The sequence below is a fragment of the Geotrypetes seraphini genome, chromosome 10, assembly GCF_902459505.1.
Source record: "Geotrypetes seraphini chromosome 10, aGeoSer1.1, whole genome shotgun sequence".
Classification (NCBI taxonomy): domain Eukaryota; kingdom Metazoa; phylum Chordata; class Amphibia; order Gymnophiona; family Dermophiidae; genus Geotrypetes; species Geotrypetes seraphini.
The window spans coordinates 48,773,486-48,793,026 of NC_047093.1; the positions used below are offsets into that span (position 1 = coordinate 48,773,486).

Sequence of the window (19,541 nt, forward strand, 5' to 3'; positions counted from 1 at the left end):
CAAATACGCGCTCACCGTGTCCTGACGTGCCTGAATGTCCACACGGTAGCGTCAACAAAGGAATGGAGAGAAGACCAAACTGCAGCTTTACAGATATCCACTGGAGGCACAAGAGAAGATTCAGCCCAAGAAACTGCTTTACCTCAAGAAGAATGAGCCTTGAGAAATTCAGGAACAGGCTTCTTTTGGAGAAGGTATGCTGAAGCGATAGCCTCCTTGATCCAGTGTGCAATGGTTGCCTTGGAAGCACTGTTCCCCTTATGAGGGCCCACTAAGAGGACAAAAAGACAATCTGACTTACGGAACTCCTGGGTCTGCTGAACATAAGAGCGAAGGACCCTACGAACATCCAACTTGAACAACTGTCTCTGCTCCAAAGAGCCCTCCTGACTACCCAAGAACGGGAGAACCACGGACTGGTCAACATGAAACTGCAAAATCACCTTCGACAGAAAAGAGGGAACCGGCCGAAGCACAACCCACTCCCTAGAGAACTCCAGGAAGGGAGGCCTACACAAAAAAGCCTGCAATTCTGAAACGCATCTCGTAGAAGTAATGGCCACCAAGAAAACCGCCTTAAGAGTAATGTTCTTCAACGTATAGGTGCAAAGAGGCTCAAATGGAGGAAGAACGAGCACAGAGAGAACTAAACTGAGATCCCTGGCAGGAACTGATGGCCATACTGGAGGCTGCAACAATTTCACAGCTCTCAAGGCCCAAATCACATCTGGAGAAGAGGCCAAATGCTCATGATGCAAGAGACCACGAAAGGAAGACAAAGTGGCAATTTGCACCCAACAGGAAGACCAGGCAAAGACTCACTCCAGGCCATCCTGCAGAAACTCCAGAAAGTGAGGCAAAGCTGCTCAAAAAGGAACCATGCCACGTGGAGAACACCAGTCCTCAAAAAGATGCCAAACACGGACATAAGCCTGAGAAGGGAAATTCTCCGAGACCCTAAGAGAGAGGAGATCACCTTATCCAAATATCCCTTCTTCCTCAGGCGAGCCCTTTCAAGAGTCAAGCCGCAAGACAAAAAGGACCCAGATCGAACATTAGAACGGGACCCTGAATCAAAAGATCAGTCGAGAGGGGCAGCAGGAGAAGATCTGCCCCTAACAGATGAACCAGATCCGCACGCCACAGGCACCTGGGCCAATCCGGAGCCACCAGGATCACGCAACCCATGTGCTGGGCAATCTGAAGAAGAACTCTGCCCACCAGAGGCCACGGAAGAAAGACATACAGCAGGCCGCCCAACAGCCAAACCTCCACCAGAGCATCCAGTCCCTCGGCCTGGTAATCCCTGCACCAATTGAAGAACTTTGGCACTTTAGCATTGACACTCATGGCCATGAGGTCCATAATCGGCTGACCACCAGCCTGAACAATGCACTCGAAAGCTTCCAGATCAAGACACCACTTGCCATGATCCAGTGCATGCTGACTTAGAAAAACCACCTGGACATTGTCCACACTGGCAATGTGGGAAGCCGAGATGTCCTGAAGATGAACTTCCGCCCATTCAATGAGCAGCGAGAACTCCAGCGCCACCAAAACACTCTGGGTTTCCCTCTGACAACCGACATAGGCCACTGCTGTGGCATTGTCTGAACTAGACCCAACTTGCCTTCCTGCAAGGACTGATAGCTGAATGGCTCTGGACTCCAGAACAATGATTGACCAGGAAGCCTCCACTGGTGTCCAACTGCCCTGAGCCGAGCGACTGAGACACAGAGTTTCCCAAGCGAGGAGACTGGTGTCTGTGAGAAACCCTGTCCACAGGGGCTGATCTAGACTCACTCCCTGAACCAGAATGGAAGACAGGAGCCACCAGCGTAGGTTGCGCCAAACTAATCCCCTGAGTGGGACTGGAGTCCAGCTCTGGAATCTGGGGCAACTACTGCCAAAGAAGAGCATACTGAAGAAGACATATGTGAGCCCGACCCCACTAGACCACCTCCAAGGAGGCTGCCAAGGACCCCAAGACCTGTAGAAAATCTTGCACCAGTGAACATCGGCAACCCATCAGAGAGTGAATCTGCACCTACAATTTGCACACCCTGGCCTTTGGAAGAAAAACTCTCCACAAGCACGTGTCGACAGGCACGCCGAGAAACTCCAAGCACTGAGATGGAGGCAACCGACTCTTGGCGAGGTTGACCATCCAGCTCAGAGACTGAAGAGACTCCAAAACTCAAACCGTAACCCGGGAACTCTCTTGCAATGACTTGGCTTGAATCAACCAATCGTTTAAATAGGGGTGCACCAGAATGCCCTCCTTGCGCAAGGCAGCTGCCACCACAACCATAATCTTGATGAAGGAGTGCGGCACCATAGCTAGACCAAAAGGGAAGTGCACAAAACTGAGAACGCGCTCCCAAAATCACAAAGCGAAGGAATTGTTGATGAGAGGCCCAAATGGGGGAAACATGTAAATAGGCCTCTGTCAAATCGAGAGAAGTCAGAAATTCCCCAGGCAGGGCAGCCAGAATTACAGATATCAGGGTTTTCGTACAAAAAGATGGAACCCAGAGAGCTCTGATGACACCTTTGAGATCCAAAATGGGCCAAACCCCCCCCCCCAAAAAAAAAAAAAAACCTTCTTTCTTGGGCACAACGAAGTAAATGGAGTACCTGCCGGCATGAAGATCCTGAGGAGGCACTAGGATTACCGCTCTGAGGTCCAGCAACCTGAGCATTGTCTGCCAAAAGCCCTCTTCTTCCAAGTTGCCTGACAAGGAGAGGAGAAAAAATCTGGGAAAGGATGTGAAAAACTCCAGAGCATTGAGCTTGGCTCATCCTCAGCAAACCTCCTGCAACTGGGCTAGAACCGCAACGCATGAATTGAAATTCTCTGGAAGGAAAAGGAGGTCACACCCTTGCCAGGGCAGTACCTACGAAATTCACTGAAATGTCCCCAGGCAGAACCACGCACAATTTGGCAAGGTTGGTCCTCCAGAGTTTGTTTGGGGTTTTTTTTACATCACTGAGGCACATTAGACACACTCAAGGTCTGAACCAGCTTATCCAACTCCTCCCCAAAGAGAAAGGAGCCCCAAAAGGGAAAACGTACTGAGCTTAGCCTTCAACACCGCATCCGCAAACTGCCCCTGAAGCCACAGGGTATGGTGGGCCATCATACCTAGCGCCATGGACTGGACTGAGGCACCCAAAAGATCATACATGGCATCATAGAGAAAAGAAGCTCCCAGCTCAATCTTAAGAAGTTCCTGATCCATGAAGGACCAGTCAGCTGCTGCACGATCAAGAACTCTCACCGACCACCAGATACAAGACCGGGTCACCAGACCGCCGCAATTTGTCGCCTGGACAGCCAGGGCAGCCACATCAAAACTGCGTGTAAGCAGAACGTTCATCTTACGGTCCTGAAGATCCCTTAGGGCCAAGCCACCGTTCACTTTTAAGAAGTGATTTCCCTGTTTCCCTCTCATTATTCTCCTTCCCCCTATCTTTCCTTTTATTTTTATTTATCATTGTAATTAAAACTTCCCTATCCCCCGCTTTTGTAGCGAGGGCAGTGCTTCTAGGAAAGAAAGCCATTTTGACCAATTGGTTGTCTCAGGATCCACCTACTTTAAGCCAATGGAGATCTTTAATGATTGTACACGCTTCCCTGGAGCGGAGGCTGGCTAGTGACCCTAACATGGCCCCGGGTCGCTGCTTCTGTCAGATTTGGGAGCACTTTTGGATGGACCTTACACCCCAGGCCCATGGACATCTATTGAATTTATGAAGGGGGTCTCATGCCACATGATGGATTGTTGGACACTGTCACTAATGATATGTGGGGAGGGGGGGAGGGCGGGGTTTGGTTTGTGCACATGTAAAAGTCTTTGGATTGCACTGCTTTGTGATGTTTCTAACAGTGCACATGTAAAAGTCTTTGGATTGCACTGCTTTGTGATGTTTCTAACACTTTATTGAAAATCTTAACATATTAAATACAAAAAATACAAAACTTCCCTATCCCCCAAACCTCTCGTTTCTAATCAGTCCTAATTCATTATAATTTTAGGTTTACCCTCTTTTTATTTTACACCACCCAAATCACAAATAATATTAGACCTTTTTAACTTTTAATATTGTAAACCGCCCAGATACTTCTGATGGTTGGTATATCAAGCTACGAATAAACTTGATGCCTATGCACAAAAGCTGAGACACTGCAGGAAAACTTAAAGTTATCTCTATCCCCTTCTGGAATGGGGTAGAGTCTGGACATGGACCACAACAATCAAAAAAGCAATTCAGAACAATCCATGGAGTATGTGCTGCATTCCGAATAGCCTGATGCATAGGAAAAGAGCGGGATGCTGACCGGATCCCTCCAAGAAGAGGGTCCACCACACAAGGGGGACTTTATTTGCTTCTTCAAAGTGTAAAACTGAAGACACCTGAAGAATTAGCTCCTGCAATTCTTCTTGAGGAAAAATGCGTACAACATAAGCATCCTCGCCAACAGGCGCCTCAGAAAAAAAAATCTCTATCCAAAGCATCAGACCACCCAACGGATCTGGAAAATCCTTCCCAAGATCCACATCCCCATCCGGAGGAAACGGATCAGCCAGAAAAGAAACATCATCGCAAGACACCCGTAGCTGCTGGGATGATGGCTGAGGGGGCCATATAGAGAGTCAACCTTAGCAGGAGACTGAACAGGGTGGCTGTAGAAGGAAAAGACCCCCCCTCCAGACGATCCCCTGAACTGAAGCAGGACCCCCAGCCGCTTGTACATAAGCCATGCACATGGCTAACATAAAATCAAGGCTCAATAACCCCAGTGGTATTCTAGAAATCATAGCATGAGCGGAAGACACATTTAAAACCTATTCCAGTCTCTCTATGACAGGAGCAAGATCATCTGAGGCCAATCCAAAATCTAACACTCCTACACTAAACCAGGGAAGACTGCACAGGCTTACTATCTCCACCTGCTAGAGACTGAGAGCAGACTGATTGTACTTGGAACTGCACAGCCCACTTATACTACAGCCAATACTTTGTGTCTCAGTCTCCACCTGCTGGTCATGGTGAGCTATTACCCATCAGTTGCTGTGCCAGTTTGGAGAGATGATAAAGAATGGACGCGTTTCCCGCCAAAACTGAGGGAAGTGCCATCGCTAAACTGGCAACTGAAATCAAACGCAGCACCGAAGCCAAACTCGAGCTCACCGCAACAGAAACACAGCTAGCAAGCCCAGCAACAGCGACAAGGAAAACCTCAGCCTCCCCAGTGATCCGCAAGCCCGAATCTGCCAGACCACCAGCAACCGAGGAAACCCCAGAGGGTGCGGCAGGTGAGACCTGGGCGTCACCATCGACTCTCACCGACATGAGCCGGACATGCCAACACTCGAATCCGGGTCCCCCTCAAGGCGGTCGGAACATTTTGTGCACCCACCAGCTGCATCCACTGCTTGGCACCCACATAAAATGCACTTGTACTGCCTTTTTGAAGCGCTCATATGGCGGCCTCAGGACCACTTTATGTTCTGTTTATTTCTTGTGTCTTTTCCTTTTTTTTTTTTTTTTTTTAAACGTCTCATAGCTCAACAACTTTCTCAAGTTAGAGCAGACCCCACAAGGCACTCTAAACTGTAGTCTGTGCCGGTATAGGTGGCCAGGCGTACAGTTGAGGCTCCTCTAAAACACAGAAAACCTGGGGAGGTAGGGGAAACGGGGAGAGGGACTTGACCCTTCTGAATGTGGCACCCCCGAGGTCGGTAGAACCCCCAAAAGGGTCCCCCAAGCTCTATCCAGATAGCAAAAGGGACCAGAAAAATTCCCTAACCAGGCCCAAACAAACCTAAGCACAGACTACACAATCTTACCACTCCACCTGCTGGAGACTGAGTGTAAGAGGGACTGCACAGCCCCCCTGGTCTGTAGCCAAAAGTTAGTGTCTCAGTCTCCACCTGCTGGCAGAGGAGCTTAAACCCATCCGTTTCTGTGCCGGTCTGGAGGGACGCTAAAGAAGAGAAGGTTGTTTGCTGTACTTATATTTTCTATAATTGTATCTGGGTTAGTTATAATTTCTGTTTGACCGGAACTGTTGTAACACTTTGAAGAAATAAGGGATTGCTCTAAGTTGTCTTGAGCCAATGTTTGCAAAGTAGTATCATTGTCCTTTAGTTTAGTGAAAATGGCTTCCACTTTGTCACCAATGTGTAACTATGAAACTTCAAGGCTGTCTATACCAATGTTCTTCAACCACTAGTCCATTGACCGGTGCCGGTCCGCAGAAATTTCCTGCCGGTCCACAGGGCCTGCACGTGCATCGGGCCCCAGACAGTGCTTTTCAGCTGCTGGTCCATGCGATCAATGCGGCAATGTCTTCGGGTCAGCTCCCTCTTCCTCAGTGCTGCAGTGCACAAAGCCGTGGGCAGAGGCGCCTATGCATGTCCTGCACCTGAACCGGAAGCCTTCTCTCTGACGTCGCAACGCCAGAGTGAAGGCTTCCAGATAAGGCACGGGACGCGCGAGGAGCCACTGCCCATGGCTTTGTGCACTGCAGCACTGAGGAAGAGGGAGCCGACCCAAAGATAACACTGGGGAGGGGGGGGCAGGCCAGAAGGCAAGGCACAGCAAGGAGAGAGGGAGACAACAACGGATGGGGGAATGATTTTATTTTTTAATTTAGTGATTGATTTACATCTGCTGTCTGTTCAGGAAGAAATGCATTTGTTTCTTTTCCTCTGGGGTTGTACTTCATGCAGAGTTTTGCACCTTAGGGTTTGTTTGTATATATTAGTACTTGTAGTCTTTGGTCCTGTATTTGCATGAGGTTATCTGTGTTCTGGTAGGAATGAATATTGAGAAGCATACAGTGTGCTTTGTGTAGTTTAATTTTGTGGTTTACTATTATGTGTTGTTAATACAATTATATTGTGTGTGTGTGTGTGTATATATATATATATATATATATATATATATATATATATATATATATATATATATATGAAAAATGAATGGAAAAAATGGTGTTACGATTAGTACTATTAAGGGGGCGGGGTCTGGGGCTGAGATTGGCGGGGTCTGGCCCACGACTAAGCCCAATGTTCTTCAACTGCCGGTCCGCGGACTGGTGCCAGTCCACAAAATAATTATTTTATTTCCACTGGTCCATAGGTGTCAAAAGGTTGAAGAACACTGGTCTATACAACCTGCTAAAAGAATGCATACCCAAAGGCTTAATGAATAATAAACCTACAGCACCACCTGGAGGCACACATTGGTACTGTACTACTGAAAGAAGATTAAGGTAAAATTAATATTATTAACATCTTTCTGTAATATAACTAAGTGTTTTTTACATAAAACAGGTACTTCTCGTTCTCTAGTGGGCTCAGAATTTCAGTTTTGTACCCGAGGTAATGGAAGGTTAAAGGATAAATTCTATATATGTCATTAAAAGTTATTGCCCCTGTCTTTTACCCAAGCTTGTTTGAAATAATGTTTGTCTCTGTCATAATTTACTATACAAGTTTTTTCTACTGGTTATGCCACTCTCTAGTTAGGCAGTTATGTACTACTCTTTTCAGATTCCTGCACAGCTAATGCTTTCCAGCCATGGACCATCTAGAACTAGGAAATACTCACACACATTCCAGATATTAACTTCATCAACAAATAATAACCATGCTAATTAATATTACTGATCCCTTTGCAGAAGTGCTTCCTCTCTTACTCCATCAGATAGGCCGATGAGTCCACTGCCCTCCACCCCAAATTCCACTCTACTCTCTGCCTTGAAGGATCCATCCTCCCTACCAAAGTATGAATAGAGATGAAATGCCACAGCTTACCTGCAGTAATTTCAGCAGCGCAGCTGTATCCCGCTCTCCTGTAGCATTAAATAGCAGTACTCGCACTACAGAGCCACTGCAAAAGGAGGAGAGAGCAGAGCTCAGAAAATAAATTTTAAGGGTGGGACGGCAGATGTCTGTGACATAAAAGGTAGTAAGATCATGGGCTGCTGTAGAAGCAGTGTTCATCACCCCCAGGAGAAGGAGCATCAGACTTTGGGAGCAGTCATATTGGGTTTCTGGTAGAAGCCAGAATCTGTGGCTCCTGGCCAAGGATCATCAGTGCATTAACTGGTTTGAGTAACATCAAGGGAGATATGAATAGGAAAGCTCAAGGTAACATAAATCAAATATAGAGGTCAGTTCCATTTGAGCTAACACCCAAAAGAGCAGTTCCCCCCCCCCCCAAAAAACAAAACAAAAAAAAAAACACCCCACAATCTATTTCTTCCTATGTAATATGTTGTAACACACACAGACCCATTTCTTGTATTTTCTCATACTTCCATTATGCTGTCTGCTACAATTCCAAAAAGATTTTGGTTTTCATCAAAGAGCAAGAGGCTGTGAAATGCTAATAGTCAAGGAAACACGAGATAAGTACACTGTATGTTCAGCAATTTGGAAGTGAAGCTTTGACAAGATCGATGGGAAAGAGCAGCACTTAAAGGAATCCTGGAGATCTTTACCTGCTTCCGACTACATGTCTGTCTCCTGCCACTTTCTATGGAAGAATAGTTCTGGAGCCAAGACTGAATGTCTGAGCTCTTCCCACGTCGGTTTTCTGAAGTACCTATGAAGATGTCATGTACGGAGCCGAGTGTCAGACCCCCCTTCCCATATCTCTCACATTTACTCCCTCATTCTGTAACAGGCTACCTGAAGTTAGGCACCAATTTGCACCCTGAAGTTATAGAATACTAGCACTTATGAGTGTGATTGTTATAGTAGCATGTATTAAGTGCAAACTGCACACTCGGCGGTATTCTATAACACAACTCAGCACGTAAATGCAAGAGGGTGTACACGAGTGGGCCCCACATTTACATGCGTAACTTACAGAATGCTATAAATTACATGCTAAAATGTCACATTTAGGTACCCACCAAATACTGTCATAGCCTAAGTGGGTGTGCCTAGAAGTTTACGTGTAAATACCGACTTACACTAATCTATGCAGTGGCATAGTGAGCGTGAGAGGCGCCCGGAGTGGTGGCGCATCTCCCCCACCCTCTCCCCCACATGCTCTTTCCACGAGCCCTTGTGCTGTGTGTGTGCCACTTCCCTTCCCCCGTGCCTCTAACATTCCTGGTATGAGCAGCAACTCCCAACCTGCTGTCGCACCAGCATCGACTCTTCCTCCGACATCACTTCCTAGGCGTGGGTCCAGGAAGTGACGCCAGAGGAAGAGTAGAAGCTGGCACGACAGCAGGTTGGGGGTTGCTGCTTACGCCAGGAATGTTACAGAGGCACGGGGGAACGGAAGCGGCAATGGGGGAGGGCAAGAGGATGACAGGTTCTTGCACCCTCACCAAGATGGCGCCTGGGGCGGACCGCTCCCCCACCCGTTATTATGCCACAGACTTCATGCGCTGCATCTTGATGACTAATTCTTGGTACTTTTTAAAGAAATGCCCTCTTTACTGCCATACCAGAGTCATCAAAACATTCCTGGAAAATTAGGTTTTTTAAAAAAAATACATTACACGCAATGTCTCTTTCTCTGAGCCGCCTACTGAAAATGCCCATTCATATAAGCTTTGCTCCTCTGCTTACGTGCTGGGCTTCTCCTCGTTGAGGGCCACATCCCGGAACCACTGTACACAAGCTTGCATGCTGCTGCTGGTGTGTGCACCATCGATGTAATATGTGAGTGCCCCACGCTGAAGGATCTGTGAACGACCCAGCCACTCTGTCTCTCGCAAACCTTAAGAAAAGAACACCATGAAGTAAAAAGGAGGAGCGAAGACCTAGATGAGCATCATTAAGGACAACATCCAGGAAGCAGTGGATTGAAGGTGGAAAGTAACCCACTAAAGGCAGATAAGATACAGTAAGACTATCGCTGCCGCCACCACCACCACCATGTGAGCAACAGGGAGGAGGACTGTTGAGATTGCTTTAAGTGGTGCATTAATACAGGCAGCAATTTTTAAACTATGCATTTTGGGAAAAATAAAGTCTCAGTTTATCACTCTTGGACTTTGTCCACGTGAGAGTATACATTTTTGCTTTGAAACTTTCTGCAATTATAAAGCAGCCTTTTTGTTAAATCACATTTAATTACACTTCTCCGTCCGTATTCGCGGTTTCGATTATTCACGGTTTTTAGTTTGCTGGCTCTTCCCCCAAATTACATCAGCTCTCATAGAGAAATCGCCAATTCCAAGGATTTACAGAAAAAATAAAAAAATTAAAAAAAATCACTGATTCCCACCACTTTCTTCACCATGTTTTGCCTCTCCTTCAGAACAGGCCAGGTCTCCCACCATATTCACGATGGTTTTTAATAGAAAATAGCGAATAACATATGAAAAAGTTATTCACGGTTTTTCTGTATTTGCGGTTCTGTTAATCCCCCATCACAGCGAATACGGAGGGACAAGTGTACATCAAAGATGAACTTAGGGAGAAAAAAACGAGATACATAGAATAACATTTAAAAACAGAGGAATAAAAATATATGCCTGTATTTTACGTGGATACTTTTTCCATGAAAAACATCCATAGGTTTTAAACCTATGACTAAGATGCCCTCACCATCCCCGCCCCACCCCCGAATGAATTCTGCTAATGAAGCTAAATTCAAATTGAGGAAGGCAGCATTTCAGATTTGCATTTGTAAACAGCTTAGTTGTCATTATGATAGGAAGTATGTCAAAAATAAAACGAAGCTTGAGATGATGTAAAAAGCTAAGGAAGCTGCCCTGTTACTGTGGAATCATTTATATAAGATCAGAGAGTGAAAGTTAAGAAGAGGGAGAAGTTGACGAAGGCTTGTGTGTATGTAAGTGTGTAAGTAGCAATATGCTACTATTATTTTTATATAACCAAATAAGCACAGGTTGGGATGTTTGTACTCAAAAGAAAACTTTTCTGAAATACCTCAGCCCCACCACTCCACCGCTATAATAGTTTTTTAAGCGGGAGATTTATGTGGTGCCTCATCATTGGTAGATCATTTAAAGCGCCATGAGTATGTATTTTTTTGCTTTTTCTATTTAAATTTTTTTAGTTAATTTTTGTATTAATTTCATAAATAAGCAATAAATAAGCGAATAAATAAGCAGATGTAAAAGTGAATAGAATTTGTATACTTAGCTTCTACACACAGCTCAACCAGGGAGTATGACCCGACATGTTTCGCACCATCGGTGCTGTCTCAAGGGTCTCCCTACGTAAACACAAAAATTTTTTTCAGAACACAGCTTAGGGCAATGAAACGCTACAAGTATAATAACGTTCACCCCCCACAAAAAAGTCTCTATATGCATACTTTATATGGACCACCATCTCTCACAGAACTCACCTAGGTGGCCGTAGTCATCCGACTCACAAGATTGAAGTCTGTGAAAAGATGGCGGCAGCGTTCTCGGTATGGTTTTAAATGTAATACATTAGTATAACCACTCCCCCCCCAGTCACCCATTGGACCAATCATCATCCAATCAGAGTATTCCAGTCAATCTCTGCATTCAAACCCCGTGGTTCCACTGTATCCAATGTGAATATCAGTCTCTGTTCAGCCTCATTCAACTTCTGTAAAGGACACGACAACAGAGAGGCAGAGGCACTGCCATACAAACGGGCCCCAGCACCCGTGCTACGAATCGACAGTAATTAATTTGTCTACTCTTCCACTTACTATGGAACAACAACAAGTGTTGGAGTTGGGTTTGGGATTTGTGCCCACCCAATCTCCGGATTTTTTCAAACTCCATGTGGCCCTTCATGCGCTTACCCGGAAAATGCAGTTGAAGGTCTTTTTCCAGAGACAGGATGAGAACTCTACAGACCTTCGGATGGGAGACACCCAATCTATTGAGGACGCACAAGTTGCGCTAGCACTAGACCCTGACTACACAATTGACATTTGTAAGACTAGGTCTAACTGGGTTCCACCTGGTCCGGTGGACCCCCTAATATTGACTTTCCGTGAACTCGTTAGTAGGGAGTTATATACGTTACAATCTCAATGGCTAAATAAGGGCCCTTATAATATTTCAGGACCCCAACATCTGGGCCTCCAAAAACTAATGAGTGAAGATTGTGTTATTGTAATAAAAGCGGATAAGGGGGGTGCTACGGTTATACTCAATAGGCAGGATTATGAGGATGAAGCTCAGCGTCAGTTAACTAACACCCAAGCTTACTATAGATTGGGGGAGGACCCCACTGAGGGCCTAGGTATTAAGATACTCCAATTTCTTAATATATATCGGGAAGGAGGTTACATTACCCAGAGGGAATATAAGTACTTATATGAAAAACATCCAATAGTACCTAGAATTTCCTTTGTACCCAAAATTCATAAAACTTTCAGTAGCCCCCCGGGGCGTCCTATAGTCAACACTCGTGGGTCCATTTTGGAACCCCTTTCTAAATTCATTGATTATTTCTTGAGGAGTGAGGTCCCTAAAATACGATCTTACATTAGGGATTCCTCGGATTTTCTTCGAAAATTGACTACAAATGAGATTATCATGGAGGGTAAATGGATGGTGACCCTCGACGTCGTCTCTCTCTACACCCAGATCCCCCAGCCTGAGGCATTAAAAGTGATATATGACATTCTGATCCACCGTACCTCTCACCAACGAGTCCCCACTAGTTTTCTTTTTCAGCTAGCCAAATGGGTTATTCAAGAAAATTACTTCCAGTATCAGAAAGAATTTTACCAGCAGATTCAGGGAGTGGCCATGGGTGCCACCTTGGCTCCCTCGGTGGCAGCCCTTTATATGGCCAAATTTGAGGAAGTACATATATACCCATCTCGATGGTTTTCATCTGTTATGTTTTGGGGGCGGTTTTTGGATGATGTTTTCTTTATCTGGGATGACACACATGAGCAGCTAGACCAATTTATACACCATCTGAATGCGGTTGATGAGAATATAAAGTTCACCATGACTAGTCACCGCACTCAGATGGTATTTTTGGATATTAATATTTCTGTGTTTGAGGGCAGGATTCAGACATCGCTTTATCGAAAACCGGCAACACGCAATACCATTCTCCACTATGATAGTTTTCACCCTGCTACATTAAGATTTAACCTCCCGATAGCGCAATTCTTACGGGTCCGCAGGGTCTGCTCTTCGATAAAGGAATTTAAAGTGCAGGCTGACCTGCTATCTGAGAGGTTTCGTAGGAGGGGGTACCCTGAGAGATCTATTCGCCAAGCATATTTAAGGGCTAGATACGCCCAGAGAGAGCTATTGTTGGGCGAGTCAGGGGGGCATAGGGAAGTCACCCATGAGTTATTGACATGTGTGCTCCCTTATTCCAAAGCCACTAAACTGATGGTGAACTACTTACACCAACACTGGCATATAGTACAACTTCATTCTTCTCTCAATGAATTCCCCCGGATAGCGTATACAAGAGGTAGGACCCTGGGACAAAGATTAGATCATCTGAAATATGGCAAGAGAGTTGAGCGGGAGAGAGGCTTTCATGGCCCCTGTGGGAGATGCCAGTGGTGTCCCTCGACTATATCGGGGGAAGAGTGGAGGGTTCCTGGTAGACCATTGCGGTTATATTCTAACGCGATTACAGATTGTACATCTGAACATGTGATTTATGCTATCATCTGCCCGTGCGAGCTGGTTTACATCGGCAGGACTAATCGTAAAATCAGAATTAGACTGAATGAGCATAAGTCACGTATTATTAACAAGGTTCTCCAGGCCCCCCCTAGTGGCCCACTGGCTGAGATATAATCATGGGGTGGACCATCTTAGGTGGCGTGTGGTGAAGAGAATAACGGGGAGGGAGGGTGGTAAGGATTTACAGAAGTTGAATGAGGCTGAACAGAGACTGATATTCACATTGGATACAGTGGAACCACGGGGTTTGAATGCAGAGATTGACTGGAATACTCTGATTGGATGATGATTGGTCCAATGGGTGACTGTGGGGGGAGTGGTTATACTAATGTATTACATTTAAAACCATACCGAGAACGCTGCCCGCCATCTTTTCACAGACTTCAATCTTGTGAGTCGGATGACTACGGCCACCTAGGTGAGTTCTGTGAGAGATGGTGGTCCATATAAAGTATGCATATAGAGACTTTTTTGTGGGGGGTGAATGTTATTATACTTGTAGCGTTTCATTGCCCTAAGCTGTGTTCTGAAAAAAATTTTTGTGTTTACGTAGGGAGACCCTTGAGACAGCACCGATGGTGCGAAACATGTCGGGTCATACTCCCTGGTTGAGCTGTGTGTAGAAGCTAAGTATACAAATTCTATTCACTTTTACATCTGCTTATTTATTCGCTTATTTATTGTTTATTTATGAAATTAATACAAAAATTAACTAAAAAAATTTAAATAGAAAAAGCAAAAAAATACATACTCATGGCGCTTTAAATGATCTACCAATGATGAGGCACCACATAAATCTCCCGCTTAAAAAACTATTATAGCGGTGGAGTGGTGGGGCTGAGGTATTTCAGAAAAGTTTTCTTTTGAGTACAAACATCCCAACCTGTGCTTATTTGGTTATATATGTTAGTGGGTTGGCTACATTTCAAATAGATACTGGTTCTGAGGGAATAACTATTATTTTTATAGCACTGCTAGACATACTCAGCGCTGCACAGGCACAAAGAAGACAGTCCCTGCTCGAAAGATGACTTTGCCAGATCATGCACAAGTTTTCAAAAGTACATGCTACAGCAGAGACTGTCGTCTGTGATATTTTATGAAGAATAATGTTTTAACTGATTTGAATTTGGGAAGTAAAAGGAAGAACTATATGAGTGTTTTTTTAATGTAATTACTGGATGTCTCTTGTTATTCAGTATATTAAATTTGTAATCCACAGAGCCGAAAGGTTTAATGGCGGAATATAAGTACTGTATCACCAACACATCAAGGTCCAAATGAAAACAGGCCCCCTCCTAGTTCTATAAACCAGAGTGCTCAAATTTCCAGCTAGTGCACACATTTGCCTAAGTTTAACTTAATTCAATAATTGGTTTAACTGGAGTTAACATCCAATTACTGGCTATAATTGGGCTAATTGTCACTTATTAGTAGTTCTGCATGCTTACTTCTCTTGATAGGTATTCTATAAGGTTAACTTCCAGTGCACATAACTTCAAGGGGCCGTGGAATGGTTGGGGGCATTAGCAGGCAATTAGGTGTGCAGATACAGAATACCATCATTTACATATCTAACTGCCTACAGTTAGGCATATAAATGAAACACAGTAATGTTACTTACCGTAACAGTTGTTATCCAGGGACAGCAGGCAGCTATTCTCACTAGTGGGGTGATGTCATCCGACAGAGCCCCGATATGGACATCTTGCAAGCATGTCTTGCTTGAAGAAACTCAGAAGTTTCGAGATGCCCGCACCGCGCATGCGCCAGTGCCTTCCCGCCCGATGGTCCGGGCACGTCTCCTCAGTTCAGATAGCTAGCAGAGAAGCTAACCCAGGGGAGGTGGGTGGGACGTGAGAATAGCTGCCTGCTGTCCCTCGATAACAACTGTTACGGTAAGTAACATTGCTTTATCCCAGGACAAGCAGGCAGGTATTCTCACTAGTGGGTAACCTCCAAGCTAACCTCAATGGGATGGAGGGAGAGTTGGCAACTTAGGAGAACAAATTTTGTAACACAGTTTGGCCAAACTGCCCATCCCGTCTGGAGAAAGTATCCAGACAATAATGAGAGGTGAACGTATGAACCGAGGACCAAGTGGCAGCCCTACAAATCTCCTCAATCGGTGTCGATCTGAGGAAGGCTACAGAGGCTGCCATTGCTCTGACCCTATGGGCTGTGACCTTACAGGGAAGGGGTAATCCAGCCTGGGCATAGCAGAAAGAGATACAAGCCGCCATCCAGTTGGAGATGGTGCGCTTCGATACAGGTCGTCCCAACTTGTTTGGATCAAAGGAGACGAAAAGTTGAGGAGCAGTTCTGTGTGGTTTGGTGCAATCCAAGTAGAAAGCCAAAGCACGTTTACAGTCCAGAGTGTGAAGAGCTGATTCTCCAGGATGAGAATGAGGCTTTGGAAAGAACACTAGAAGCACAATGGATTGGTTGAGGTGAAATTCAGAGACCACTTTAGGCAGGAATCTCGGGTGAGTGCGGAGGACCACCTTGTCATGATGGAATACTGTGAAAGGTGGGTCCGCCACCAAGGCCTGAAGCTCACTGACCCTGCGAGCAGATGTGAGGGCCACCAGAAAAACCACTTTCCAAGTGAGAAACTTTAGTGGAGCCTTGCTCAGAGGCTCAAAAGGAGGTTTCATAAGCTGAGAAAGGACAACATTTAGATCCCAAACCACTGGAGGCGGTTTGAGAGGAGGATTGACATGAAAAAGTCCTTTCATAAATCTGGAAACCACAGGATGAGAAGAGAGAGGTTTCCCTTGTAGAGGCTGATGGAAAGCCGCAATAGCACTCAGGTGGACTCGTACAGATGTCGACTTGAGACCAGACTGAGACAGATGTAAAAGATAGTCCAAAACAGAGGATAGGGAGGCTCGCTGAGGCTCCTTAGAATTGGAAATACACCATGAAGAAAATCTAGTCCATTTTTGGGAGTAGCATTGACGAGTAGCAGGCTTCCTGGAAGCCTCCAAGACATCCCTCACCGCCTGGGAAAACTGGTGCGGAGTTACGTTGAGAGGAACCAAGCTGTCAGGTGGAGAGACTGCAGGTTGGGATGAAGCAGAGACCCCTGATGCTGAGTAAGCAGTGAAGGGAACACTGGAAGTAGGTATGGTTCCCTGCTGCTGAGTTGAAGTAGAAGGGAGAACCAAAGTTGCCTGGGCCACCGAGGAACTATCAGAATCATGGTGGCATGTTCGGACTTCAGCTTGACCAGAGTCTTTTGAATGAGAGGGAATGGTGGAAACGCATACAGAAAGCGATTCCCCCAATCCAGCAGAAAAGCATCTGCCTCAAGGCGATGAGGAGCGTAGATCCTGGAGCAAAACTGAGGCAGCTTGAAATTGTGGGGAGCCGCAAAGAGGTCTATCTGAGGCGTTCCCCACTGAGCAAAGATCTGATGAAGGGGCTTGGAATGGAGTGTCCATTCGTGAGGCTGGAGAAGACGACTCAGTTTGTCCGCCAAGACATTGTCCCTCCCCTGAATGTAGACAGCTTTGAGGAAGGCGTTGTGGCGAACCGCCCAATCCCAGACTCTGAGAGCTTCCTGGCAGAGGGAGGCCGAGCCTGTGCCCCCCTGCTTGTTGATATAATACATGGCGACCCAATTGTCGGTGCGAATGAGGACCACCATGTCGTGAAGCAGATGTTGAAAAGCTTAAAGAGCATTGAAGATAGCTCTGAGCTCCAGAAGATTGATTTGATGGAGTCGGTCCACACAGGTCCAGAATCCATGAGTGCGAAGCCCATCCAGATGCGCTCCCCAGGCATAGGTCGAGGAATCGGTTGTGAGAACCTTCTGGTGGGGAGGAGAATGAAACAGCAAACCTCTGGATAGATTCGAAGAGGTCATCCACCAGAGTAGAGACTGCCGAAGAGCAGGAGTGACTGTGATGTGTCGAGTCAACGTATCCGACACCTGAGTCCACTGAGATGCCAGGGTCCACTGAGGAATTCTGAGGTGGAGTCTGGCAAACGGCGTCACATGAACTGTAGAGGCCATGTGGCCCAGGAGGACCATCATGTGTCTCGCTGAGATGGTCTGGCGAGAAGACACAGACTGGCAGAGATGAAGGAGAGCATCCATGCGCTGAGGAGGAAGGAATGCTCTGAGACGTACGGTATCCAGGACAGCCCCGATGAAGGGAAGAGACTGGGTCGGCTATAGATGAGACTTGGGAAAGTTGATCTCGAATCCCAAACTCTGCAGGAACAGAATCGTTGACAGGGTCGCTGAGATGACCCCTGAGGCCGAGGGAGCCTTGATCAGCCAGTTGTCGAGGTAGGGGAATACCTGAAGACCTTGGTTCCGGAGGGCCGCGGCCACCACCACCAGACATTTGGTGAAGACTCTGGGGGACGAAGACAGGCCGAATGGAAGCACTCGATACTGCAGATGGAGATGTCCCACCCGAAATCTGAGGAACTTGCGAGAGGCCGGATGAATGGGAATATGAGTGTAGGCCTCCTTGAGATCCAGAGAGCATAACCAGTCGTTCTGCTCAAGGAGGGGGTAGAGAGAAGCAAGTGTCAGCATGCGAAACCTCTCTTTGACTAGGAATTTGTTGAGGACCCTGAGGTCCAAAATGGGTCGCAGGTCGCCCGTCTTCTTCGGAACAAGGAAGTACCGGGAGTAAAAACCCCTGGTTCAGTTGGTTCCGTCGGGACAGGCTCTACGGCACGAAGCCGGAGCAAAGCCTGAGCTTTCCTGAAGAAGAAGGGCGGTCTGAGTCAAGTTGGAAGGATACTCTCTTGGAGGGTGGTCCGGAGGGACCCGATGGAAATGAAGAGAGTATCCTTCCTTGATGATAGTAAGGACCCAGAGGTCGGTTGTTATGGCCTCCCAGCGATGATAAAAATGATGGAGGCGCCCTCCGATGGGAAAAACAGGGGGAGGCAGAACGAGGTTGGTTATGCCCTCGACGAGACAGTCAAAAAGGCTGAGTGGTCTTAGGTACAGCAGGCGACTGAGACTTAGGCTGACCCTTCTGGGGAGGCTGTCGCTTCGCCGGTTGCCTCGCAGGTGGAGTTTGCCTCGGCTGATAACGCCGCTGATAAATCAACGGCGGGCGAGAAGGTCGAGACTACTGAGGCTTAGGCTTCGGCCGAAAGATAGATTGGAAGGACTTTTCGTGGTCAGACAACTTCTTCGTGACAGTCTCCGATGGATTCGTCAAAAAGATCCGCCCCAGCACACAGGACGTTCGCCAGGCAGTCCTGAAAATTCGGGTCCATATCAATGGTCCGCAACCAGGCCAACCGGCGCATCGCCAACGAGCAGGCCGCCGCTCGGGCTGAGAGCTCGAACGCATCATAGGCAGATTGCATTAACTGAAGCCGAAGTTGGGACAGCGAAGCAACCACTTCCTCAAACTCAAACCTAGCCTGGGACTCGATGTAGGGTGTGAACTTCCGAAGCACAGGTAGAAAAAATTCCAAGTAGGCTGCAAAGTGGAAATTGTAATTCAGGACTCGAGACGTCATCATCGAATTCTGATAGATGCGTTGACCAAACTTATCCATGGTTCTGCCCTCGCGGCCCGGAGGCACTGAAGCATAGACCTGGCCAGGATGAGACCGCTTGAGCGAGGATTCGACCAGGAGGAACTGGTGAGAAAGCTGAGGACCCTCGAAGCCTTTATGATGCACCGTGCGGTACCGCGCATCCAATTTGCCAGGGACCGCAGGGATAGAGTAAGGAGACTCGAAGCATCGCATGAAGGTCTGGTCGAGGAGCTTGTGCAGGGGAAGCCGCAAGGACTCTGCCGGAGGACGGGGCAAGTGCATGGTATCGAGGTACTCCTTGGAATATCGAGACCCAGCATCGAGAGTAATGTCCATGTCATCTGCCATCTGCCTGAGGAAC

The 19,541-nt window shown here is 46.7% G+C and overlaps 1 protein-coding gene across 1 annotated transcript in view; it reads right to left on the minus strand.

Moving 5' to 3' along the window:
- FPGS (folylpolyglutamate synthase) overlaps positions 1-19,541 on the minus strand; it is an 86,773-nt gene that overhangs the window by 28,373 nt on the left and 38,859 nt on the right. The window contains 2 exon segments of the mRNA XM_033960064.1: positions 7,830-7,905; positions 9,606-9,756. Coding sequence (XP_033815955.1) covers positions 7,830-7,905; positions 9,606-9,756 — 227 coding nt within the window.